Source organism: Coturnix japonica, chromosome 1 (genome assembly GCF_054131305.1).
Source record: "Coturnix japonica strain WE chromosome 1, WE-NBRP24, whole genome shotgun sequence".
In the NCBI taxonomy this organism is placed as follows: Eukaryota; Metazoa; Chordata; class Aves; order Galliformes; family Phasianidae; genus Coturnix; species Coturnix japonica.
The window spans coordinates 32,110,109-32,121,322 of NC_140663.1; the positions used below are offsets into that span (position 1 = coordinate 32,110,109).

The 11,214-nt window shown below is 48.2% G+C and overlaps 1 protein-coding gene across 2 annotated transcripts; it reads left to right on the forward strand.

The window, feature by feature from the left end:
- The first annotated feature begins 1,792 nt into the window (after window positions 1-1,792).
- KCNMB4 (potassium calcium-activated channel subfamily M regulatory beta subunit 4) lies at window positions 1,793-10,731 on the forward strand. Of its 2 annotated transcripts, none has more exons than XR_014942314.1 (3): window positions 1,793-2,402; window positions 6,520-6,735; window positions 10,149-10,169. XR_014942314.1 is itself a non-coding variant. In XM_015855989.2 (3 exons), exons 1-3 carry the CDS (start codon window positions 2,064-2,066, stop codon window positions 10,315-10,317), a joined length of 636 nt encoding a protein of 211 aa, XP_015711475.1. In that variant the 5' UTR covers window positions 1,794-2,063; the 3' UTR covers window positions 10,318-10,731. The 2 variants fall into 2 exon arrangements, 1 of the variants encoding a protein (XP_015711475.1); XM_015855989.2 differs by having other exon boundaries at window positions 1,794-2,402; window positions 6,608-6,735; window positions 10,149-10,731.
- The last annotated feature ends 483 nt before the right edge of the window (window positions 10,732-11,214 follow it).

The window sequence follows — 11,214 nt, forward strand, 5'->3', positions numbered from 1 at the left end:
TCTCAGACATCTTAGACATCAGGACAACCTTCCCATCAACATGGCTGTGGAGAGCCAGCCTGTCCCATTGCTCTCCTCCTTCTAGGCTAATTTCTCCTCTGACTGACCATAGCAGGCCTGTAGTACTGGCTTAGTACTGACAAAAATAGTTGTGCGGGCCTTCAAAAAACAACACATGTGTTTATCTGGTAAACATTAGCCTCCAATTCCAGGCACAATACAGCCCCACCATCTGCTCAGGGCTCCGGCACAGGGTTTGGTGCATGAAGTCCAGCCTTCAAGGTCTGGCATCCATTTGCATTCATGTCACAGCGCTGTGCCTAATGGCCCTCCTGCCAACCGCAGCTCAGTGTCCCACTTGGAGAACTTATGGATCCACTTCATCTTTAAAAGTTTGGGAAAGTGAAAGAAAAATGTGGCCAGAAGAAAAGCATTATTTCCCATATTTATTGTTCCATTGATATCTGTACCTTCTCATCTGCTGTATCATCAGGCCCAGAAACTGTCACACTTTGTTCTGCAGGATAAAAACATGACAGCTGTTTATTGTACTTTGGCACTGTGTAATGCCAAGTAACGACCAAGTTTATTTGCGAGAGGAGCGCGTTCCTTTGGATCTGAACAGGGCACATCTGAGGGCGACCTTTTAAAGGCTGACACCTTCAAGTTAAATGCAGTTCTCACCTCACAGCCATCATCTGGCCAACCTGTGGCCTGCAGGTAACAACAAAGGGCTCTGAGGCTGCACTGGTGCTGCACTGGGGTCTCAGACAGAGGCCTGCCCCCCTGCAGGCGTCACCCCTTACACGGCCCTAATCTGCAGCAGCCTCCATGCAGCAAATCATCCTGGGGCCGATAATCCCAGCCAAGCTGTCCCTTCCGCCCCCAGACAGCCCTGAATTAGGTCAGCCGGGTTGAGATCTTCTCATTCGTTTTTAATACGGTTTGTTTCTTCCCCTCTCCCCCAAATTGATAGTAATGGAATTTATTTTGCTTGGTTTATTTGGCTTATATATATGTATATCTTTATTTTATGTTTACTTCTTAATTTTTATTCTGCCATTTATTTAATACCAGTGTGACCTGTTCTTCATTTTCCTTCTCCTGCCTTTCTTTTCTTCCCTGTTTCTCAGGCTTTTTTCTTCTTTATTTCCCCCTCTTTTTTTCTTTGCTCTCCCTTTTCTTCATTTTCTTTCCCTATTTCCTCCTTTCTTCCATTTTTTTCCCTCCTTTTTTCATTCTTCCCTTTTCTTTTTTTTTTCCTTTTCTTTTCCCCCCTTTTCCCCCTCTTTTATTTCCTGTACTTCTCCTTTTCCTTCCTTCCTTCCTTCCTTCCTTCCTTCCTTCCTTCCTTCCTTCCTTCCTTCCTTCCTTCCTTCCTTCCTTCCTTCCTTCCTTCCTTCCTTCCTTCCTTCCTTCCTTCCTTCCTTCCTTCCTTCCTTCCTTCCTTCCTTCCTTCCTTCCTTCCTTCCTTCCTTCCTTCCTTCCTTCCTTCCTTCCTTCCTTCCTTCCTTCCTTCCTTCCTTCCTTCCTTCCTTCCTTCCTTCCTTCCTTCCTCCCTTTCCTTCCTCCCTTTCCTTCCCCCTTCCCCCTTTCTTTCCTCCTTTCCTCCTTTTTTTCTTTCTTTCTTTCTTTCTTTCTTTCTTTCTTTCTTTCTTTCTTTCTTTCTTTCTTTCTTTCTTTCTTTCTTTCTTTCTTTCTTTCTTTCTTTCTTTCTTTCTTTCTTTCTTTCTTTCTTTCTTTCTTTCTTTCTTTCTTTCTTTCTTTCTCTCCTCTGTTTCTCTCACTCGTTTCTCTTTTATCTTCTTTTCTTCTCTTACTCGCATCCTATTCAACTCGTGCTCTTCTTATTATGTTCATTTCATTAGTTATTTACGCCCTCCCCTCCTCCTCCCGCTCACTCCCAACCGCACTTTTACTCCTCATCCGCTACCCGCTTATTTATTTATTTACCCGGCCCCGGAGGAGGCGGGGAAGGGGGAGCGGCCGAGAGTGTAGCGGGCGGGGTGCACGGAGCCGCGGCCGATGGCAGCGGTTTCCAGTCGGCGAGCGGCAGGCGGGCGATGGCGCGGGGCCGGGCGGCTTACGAGTACACGGAGGCGGAGGACAAGAGCATGCGGCTGGGCTTCCTGCTCATCGCCGCCGGGCTGCTCTCGCTGCTGGGCTTGGGCTGCTGCTGGCTGCGCCCTGCTCTGCAGGAACGGGGCGGCGGCGGCGCCGCCAACTGCACGGTGCTGGCGGTGCGGCAGCTGGGCGAGCGCTTCGCCTGCACCTTCTCGTGCGGGGCCGCCTGCCGGGGCACCGCCCGCTACCCCTGTCTGCAGGTGCTGGTCCGCACCTCCCGATCCGCAGCGCCCGCACTGCTGCACGAGGACGAGCGGCAGCTCCGCACCAACCCCAAGGTGAGCGCAGGAGGGGAGTAAACTCTTCAGAAGGGCTGACAATAGCAGGACACGGGGAAGTGGTTTTAAGTTAAAAGAGGGAGGATTTAGGTTGGATGTTAGGGGGAAGTTCTTCACTAGGAGAGTGGTTAGGCCCTGGAACAGGCTGCCCAGGGAGGTTGTGGATGCCCCGTCCTTGGAGGTGTTCAAGGCCAGGTTGGACGGGGCCCTGGGCAACCTGATCTAGTAAAGGTGTATGTTTGGTGGCCCTGCCAGGCAGGGGGGTTGGAACTACATGATCCTTGAGGTCCCTTCCAACCCGGGTCATTCTGTGATTCTGTGTGCGGGTGGGGACGGGCTGTGCCGAAATGGGAGTTTCCTCGGGGCCCATAAACTTCTATGGCAGCCCGAAGAAGCGGGGGGAAAAGTTGCATCCTCCGGCCGGCGGGGACAGCGCCGTGCCTTCTGTCAGGGCGGACGCTCCTTTTGCCTTTTAATGCCGAGCAATGGGGAGCTGTGTCCCAGAGGAGCCCGGGATCGGGTTGCGGAGCCCCGTCAGGGTGGGCTCAGCGCCGGCAGCGAGACCGCATCCCTAGGGCTGCCGCAGCGGTGCGGCTCGTCCGTCGGGCTGCGCGCCCGGCTCCGGGTGCCGCTTTTTGGCCCTCGATGTCTTTGCAGGCACGGAGCGGGCGTGGGGGAAAGGTCAGCGGAGCGAGAAGTGGGACGGTAAATCTGATGGGGTTTGGATTGAGTGAGGTGAGGCTGCGGGGCTGGGGAGCTGCGGGTGCTCTGCAAAGTTCCCCCTTCTCGAGGTGCTGCTCCCCATAGTTCCATGTACCCACCTTCTGCCCTTCTGGAAGCCTGACTGGAACTCAGAACCCTGTTTGACCTCTCTGTGTATGGGCTGCACACCCCATATGGTATTGTTGGCTGATGGCTATACCTGGCCGAGACCGAGCAGGATGGATGTTGTATTGATATGATTGAGTTTAACTGAGTGGAGAAGAACACAGAAAGAAATGTTGCCCAACTATTTTTCCTTACTATGACACACCAATACAAAATGTGAATAAAAGTTGTGTAGGTCCTGCTAGGAAAACGCATCCTCTTAAAGGAGATGAAGGATGCGTTTGGTGCTTTGGTTTTGTTCTCCTGGATTCAAACCTGTCTGGCCGAGCACTTATGGGCTGCTCTTGATTTGTGTCCTCAACTGTCGCCCTCTTTGAGAGCTTTCAGGATTTTGTGGTAGAACAGACTGGGCGCAGCAACAGGCTGGGAAGCCGCTGGGTTTCCTGATTAGGGCCCAGTGTGTATTTATGAGCAAGCACCTGCAGAGCCCTTTAACCCTTCCTGCCTGCCCTCCTCCTGTAGCACACCCATGCATACTGATGGAGTCAGGCACACATCATGCTGATCAGCTTCCAGACAGGAGGGGAAAAGCCGTGAGCAGTTCTGTTTAGGAGGGTCTCGGTGTTCTCCATCCTGTTTGGCTGCTTCTCCTCCCAGGGTGGCTCTTTTGTTGCTGTTAAAGCAGCAGTGTGACAGATGCGTGTTTCTTGTTGTAGCATAGAACTGTACTGGATGGACCATTAGCTGCTCCCTGCCAGAAACAACCCCCATGCATCAGATGAAGAGTATTCTACTGTCTGTAACGGAGTGGGCTGGTGTGTAAACGCATCTGTCTGTCCCGGTGAGCTCCAGCTGCAGGAAAAGGCTTCTTTTTCTCCTGCTTCCTGGGATGATGGCATTGCTGTATGGCCCAGGATTCATTTGGGCTCTTAAAAGATTATGTAGCTGGGTCAGAGTTAATCCAGAAACGTATATATGAAGCACGGCGCACGATTACATTTGGCTTTGAGAGATTTGTGGATTTCCTTTTTTTATTTTTTTTTTTTCTTCTTTTTTTTTGTCTCAGAGGAAGAAATCTCAGCAGAGCAGTCGCAGCCTTTCTTCAGCTGCGCTGATAGCAATAATCATCTCTGAGATAAGGCTTAAGGGGGATTAATTGCGAAGTCATTTTGTCACTGACATCCTGGCTGTGGAGCGAGATGCCTTCCGTGGAGTGTGTGTGTGCCAGCACGCACAGCAGTGCAGGGCTGGGCTGTTGGCTTAGCTGGGCAGTATGATGACTTCTCTTTGCAGTCAAGCCCTGTTCTGGAAGAATATGATGCTGGTGGGGCAGGCCCAGAGCCTGGGGGTGTAATTGTCAGTGCTTATGCACCTCTGCTCCTTGCCAGCAGGGTGGTCAGGGTAGCCCTTCCTTACTCTCAAGTCATGAAGACAAGCCATAAATGTGAGGGAATGCTTGCACCACAAGTTTGGAGAAGCTCATCAGGAATCAGAAATTGTATGTTTGAGTGGTGTGTTGTACTTTCCCAACGATAGAGCACCAAGAGCACATCTGTACAAGCAAAGCTAAACCAGGACTAGTTACCATCTAACTTTTGAGACAGAGTGGTGGAACTGGGAGGACGTGATCTCTGCTTCACGCCAGCGCAGCAGTTTGGTGGTGGAGTTGGGATTCCTCCAGGGATGCTCCAATGGTTGTGAGTCATTGGCCCCGCTGGCTGGGGTAGATGAGGGGCCTGATGCTGCAGAGACACCGGTGGGGAAGCACCGTGTAGCAAACACAGCAGACACAAAGCTTACTAAAACCATGGTGTGAAGTCGTGTTAGCTGCTCTCTGACACTTTTACTGAATTGAATCCTGAGTCATCTATCCAAACAGCGGCTTTGACTGAGGAGTGAATATTATTAGCTTAGTACTGATTTTGAGCTGTGTAATTGAGACTGCATTTAAATTGCATAATGATGTTATTGTTGCTGTGATGTAGTGTAGGAGGTGCGCCATGTACTGATAGATTGTATGAAAAGCTCTCCACATCATTAGGTTTATTCTGAATGTCTAATCTTAAGTGCTGTTCTCCGACTTCTTTGTAACAGACTGAAGAAAAACCATCAAAGTATTACAGGGTGGGACCCTTCCACTGAAAATGGATGTTGCTTCTTAGGCTGCAATTAAGCGCGAGGCATCCTAGCTTGCTTTCAGACACTTGGCATTTAGTTACGTTTTGATGGTAGGATTTCACACTGTGTATTGTGGGGGAGGACTGTGGAATTAACCTTTCAGAAACTGCCTGTTGCCAAAGCTGGAGGTCATCCCAGGTTCATCTACCAGCTTATGGAACTGGAAGGTTCCAGATTATTGTTCCCGTCTATCCCGTCTAAGGAGCCAAAATGAACGCATCAGTGAACTATTGATGGCATCCTGGGGAAGCAAATGAGCTCCAATGTATGTGCAGCAGGTGATAAATCCAGTTTGGAGTTGGACTTACGGTGCTGCCTGCTGCTCAAGGCCCTTACTGGGTTGAGTAGATGTTTCAGGGGGACCCGTAGGATTCATGTAGGGACCACTCCTTTCTTTGAGGTCGTTGTTTCTCAAGAGGTTCAACCAGTGAGGTTCCAGTGATTTATGACAAGATTCCATGCGTTTCCTTTGTGTTTTTCCCATGAAGATACAGAGAGAAGAGACAGAAGCAAATCTAGTTCATTTTCAGATCAAGATAAAAAGGTGGGAACTACTGTAAAAAGACAAGACTTGAGTGTTGTGAGTGATCCAGGGCTGCATCTCTGAAAGCCCAGTCTCAAATGTGCTGTGGTTGGGGAGACAATGCGCTTGGTCTCCTGGGGCTTTGAAGCAGATATCCAAACCCAGGAGCTTGCGTCTCTATGGCTGACTTCTCTATGGTAGAAGCAGACACTGAACTGCTCTGCTGCACTGAGGGTTGGAACTTTCTGTGCTGCTTTTTGCTCAAGTAAAAGTGGCAGAAAACGTTCTTTGTGCCAAAGAATATCAGCTAGATATCAGATATCTCATTGTCTGCAATTTGCTGGAATACTTTGATTGTTTCCACATTCATCACGACAGCAAATCAAACCAAACACCCATAGGTGTTACACAGAAGGTTGGTTTGATAACAGAACAAAACATGATTAATCTTTGATTTTGTTTCTGAATGTTTCTGAATCCTTTTCCAGTACCTGCAGGGTGTATCTCTCAAGTCAAGTAAAGTTAAGCTTACTTATTAGTTGCCTTTCTTTGGAGCCTGTATTAATTCTTCTTTGCCCATTTCAGTAGTGTTGGCATTCAGAGGAAGATGCAGAGAAAGTGATGCCTGGTGTTCTCAAGCACAGAAGTAACTCTGTTTTGCTGCGTGTGTTGACAGTGTTCCTACATCCCTCCCTGTGCCAGAGATGATCAAGAGAACTCTGAGAATGTCACTTACAAGCAGAAATACTGGAAGGAGAAAGTGGGTTCACAGCCCTTTACTTGCTATTTTAACCAGCACTTGAGGTAAGTAATGTATGTTTGCATAGATGGAAGTGCTTATATATGTGTTTAGCAACTGTCTCTTGGTTCTTTCTGCACAATGTGTATGTACATTCATGTAGTGATGAGGCTTAATGTGGGGAATTTAGTGTAAGACAGCTCTATTGATGAAAAGCTACGTGGGAATGGAAAAGCGTTTTTACCACTTGAGGTAAAAAATACAAAGCTCTAAGGAGAGTTCCCTTTAAATCATGCAGTATTTTGGCAAAAAGCATCTTTTTTATTTTTTTCAGTGCCTTGAGAGAACAGCAGTGATGGGGGTGACGGGCCCATGTAGATGAGGAAGGGGAAAGAAAATACTTAAGGTATCCAGGTCAGGCAAGGTTTGTGGGACTTTGCTTCCAGTTCCAAAGGGATCTGGCATGGAGAACTGAAGCAAGCTGGCAGGTACAGAGAGTCCTGACTCCCCTGGGCAGTTTGCTGGACACCTCAGGCCTTCAGGTTCCTCCTACTCTGGCTATGGCTGTTGTCCCCTCCCTGCTGAGACTGTAGTCCTGGTTGGCATGCCCAGGAGAACAGTCTGTTGTCTCCAGCCAGCTTTGTGAAAGTTAGCCATTAGTGACAGTGCAGAGAAATAGGATCTTTTAATCTCACTCAGAATAAGTGCCTGACGTATGTTGGGTGCCCAGAGGTGTTTGTCTATCTCCTGTAATGGAGCTTAGGGCAATATGCCCAGGTGCAGATACCCATGTGGTGTGCTGGGGTGGGTGAGCTGATTCTCATGTCACATCTGCAGCTGGGGCTGAGGCAAAGTTACGAGATGTGCTGCCTAAGCTCTGCTATTTGTTCTGTGCCAATTGTGCAGCACTTGGGAAAGGCTTTTTCCTTATATTTGCTGAATCCTGTATTGTTAAATGTTATTGCCAAATGTTATGGCTGCCTTGAAGTGCTGCTATTTCTTTGATTGTACAGCAATTTATATGCAGCAGAAGAAAGGCTCGCTGCCAGAGATACTTGAAGTTAGTCTATGCTGAAATGTGTACACCATCTATTTTCTTCTGGAGATAGAAATGAGCTTTGAAAGATAAGTTTTGCTGACTCTAAGGGTGCTTGCTTAGGTGTACTTTTGCAGCTCTGATAATTATGGAGCTTGCCAAGCGAGAAGAATCATACAAACAATAGAAAAATATGTTCAATTCAGGAGAAAAATCTGCAGGTCTTCTGTCAGCAGTTTTTGAACTGTGTGGTGCAGCAAACTGCTCCCTGTCTCTGTAAGACAGAAAGGGTGGAATAAAGTTCTAGAGGAATGAATTGGCATCATCTCCTCTTCGTGAAATTTAGTTTGTCAGAATTGTTACTGTGTGTGGAGCTCACTGTTGGGCAGCTCCTGTCAGTTGGTGGGGCAAGCTCCAATCAGTTTGTTTGAGAAGAAAGACGTGGTTTAGTGGTGGGACTTGGTAGGTCATGTTCATGGTTGGACTCTATGATCTTGATAGTCTTTTCCAACCTAGATGCTTCTGTGGTTCTGTGACTGATTTCCTCAAGTTACAGGTGTCATTGATACTAACCACAATGACAAGAAGTGATAAACAGAGATCTCCACCAGCTCAGGGCCCTCAATCTTATGATAGACAGAGGAATATATATCAATTTAAATGGTATTATTGTTCTTCAGCTCTGGGCTCATCCACTACAGCAAAAACACACTGTAATTGCTTTTCTGTGGTGTAGTTTATACCTCTCAATGTTGTTGCATGGCTCTGCACACAAATTTACATCAAGTTTGAAGAGCAAATAGTAGTGACTAGTGAGTAGTGACCACCTGTATGGTGTTGGGCATACCCTGTAGGCTATTTACCTGGGAATAATTCTCTGCAGAAGGCAAGGGTGCTGTAACCATAGGGCTGCTCGTCCATATAGGGCGGAATAGAAATCTTGTTCTGCTTTGGTACACACACAGTTATTTTAATTAATTCCCTGCAGTTAGAAGATAGTGTTGCTGTTTCCTATCCTTTCTTCCACTGTGTCATTCATGGAGCGGTGCTCAGGCCAGGGGGCCAGGAAGGTGCCCCTGCCTGCAGCATGCCAAGGCCTTGCAGCAATGGAAAAAGCACTAACGAGTGCTTGTTGTAATGAAGCTGAAGGCATGTGAATCTTTATGGGGAAACATGCTGTTTTGCCTTTTTACAACAAATACAGATTTCTGCCTTCCTCGTCTAGACAGTGAAAGGGGAAGGTGTGCGTTCAGAGTTAAGGCAGAGATGTCTGTAGGTTCTTTTGGTTGTTTAGTTGTGTTGGTGGTGTTGTGCAGTGTCTGCCACTGTAGGAGTGGTACAGTACTTTGCAGTGTGCACTGTCTGCAGAGATGCTGTGAGCAGTTAACAGGGAACACAAAGCTTCTTACTCTATAGAAAGTATGACTTAAGTTGCTGCTGCAACTAATGTTAATAATATACAACTAAAAGCAGCACTAATCCTGGAACTTCACTAACTGCACACCTCTGTTTTCCAAAAGGGAAACGCTTATAAATGGCTAAGTGGCAAGAGCTGCAGTCCTACCTGCAATGAGGGTTGGAATCCATCACTGCTGTCACATCAGATATTTTCCTGAATCTCTTAAGATTCAGCTAGAAGAATATCTTGCTCTCCCCAGACACACTTTGTTTCTTTAATTGAATCTATTCAATTAAATATTGGAGCTATTGTGGGAGAGGTGCTGCAACCACTGCAACTGTGGCTGTTCCTGCCCAAGGCCATGCTTGGTTCCTGGGGGCAGGAGAGGGAGCCCACTGCTGGTCTGACAAAGCTGGGACCAGCAATGTATGTTTTCCTAACTGGAAAAAGCTCTGCTTCCTTCCTTTGCAGATGGTTTTCCATCAGACAGCCTGTCTGACTGGAGCTGGGAAAGCAGCCCAAAAGTGCAAATATTGTGAGACTGACTTAATAACTCTGTTAAGCTGCAGGGAGGGAAAGCAGGCAGAGCTAGGGCTGCAGATAACCTACCTGCATGGACCTACACCAGCTCCCAGGCTCATGGGAAGCAGGTGGGCACTGAGCTGTCAGACACTTGGCTTCGATGAATTCCCATGCCTCTGGGGATACCTCCTCCTTGCTGCCCTCCTCTGTCCTTCCCTCTGTTCCCTTTGGGGATGGGTATGTCAGCCACGCAGCCATGTTAACTATCACTGCAGGGCTTTGTGGGGCAGGTCCTGGCCAGTCCCCACAAGGCCCCTTGCGATGTTCTTAGCCTTGGGCTGCTTCCCCTGGAGCACAGCCAGGACTCACAGCTGGGAGAGGAGCTGTAATTGCACCTGGAATTCCTCGTGCAGTGTCTGAGGCTGTTTCAGGTAGAAATATGCACATAAGCTGACTTTATTGCTTCTACCCCAGATGCATTCCATTGGTGCGGGGTGGGCTCACGCTCCTTCCCTTTGCAGGCCAGACGATGTCATGCTGAAACGCACCCACGACGAGACCGTCCTCTTGCACTGCTTCCTCTGGCCTCTGGTCACCTTCCTGGTGGGCGTCCTCATCGTGGCGCTGACCGCCTGTGCCCGCAGCCTGGCTGCCAGGGCAGAGGCCATCCAGAGGAAGAAGCACTCATAGCGGTGCTGCGGGAATGGAAGCCGCCATGGAGCCTGGCTCACGTGGGAAGGCTCAGCACACTGTGAAGCTTTGCACCGTGCATCCTTGCTGGCAGCAGAGCTGCTCCTGCCGGAGGGTTCATCTTAGGAGCCCGCCCTGCCCAGCGCCAGCTACCTGCTTCCTCTGCTGCGGCAGTAAGTGAGTATCTGCTACCAAAAGCTCCACACTGTACCAACACAGTGTGCTCCATCCACCCTCACCAGCAGCTGCCTGGCTCCTAGCGGTGTTGAGAGACAGTTTCTGAATACATTGACGTGGCTCATTTATTCTCCGCAAAGTGATCTTTGCTATTGTTTAATATCAAATATTTAAATTATTTCCTTTATGATATAGACTGTATTTCCAAAGTAATAAAGTTTGACTGGTTTGTTTTTATACCTTTGTTTTCTCTCTTTTTTTTTTTTTTTTTTTTTTTTAATGACAAAAATACTGCTGTGCTCACTGGGTTATTTGTTACTGAGTAGAAAACCTTCACTTCAAAACTCAAACTTCTATCCAGATGAAATCCATCATCATCGCCTGCTCCGTGCAAGGAAATGTAGAAACCTCACAGAAATATTTATCTGAAAAGCACTCACTTTTCCCCAGATTTAATAATCAGTGACTTCTCACTGGTACAGGGCAAGGCTGTGGATTCCTGCCTGGCTGTATTTCCCTGTTTCCCCAGAGGAGGAGGTGCACGGTGACACAGATTGTCCCCAGACTGCCAAGCCAATAGCGGGGAGCTCACAAATCCAGATTAACGAAATCCTCTCTGTCTCTGCTCCAGAAGCTTTTGTGCCTGGATTGCGTGACCAGTTCTCATGTAGAAGGCAAGAAGTGAATGGAGCTCACGCGTCTCACTCCATCAGGCGTTGT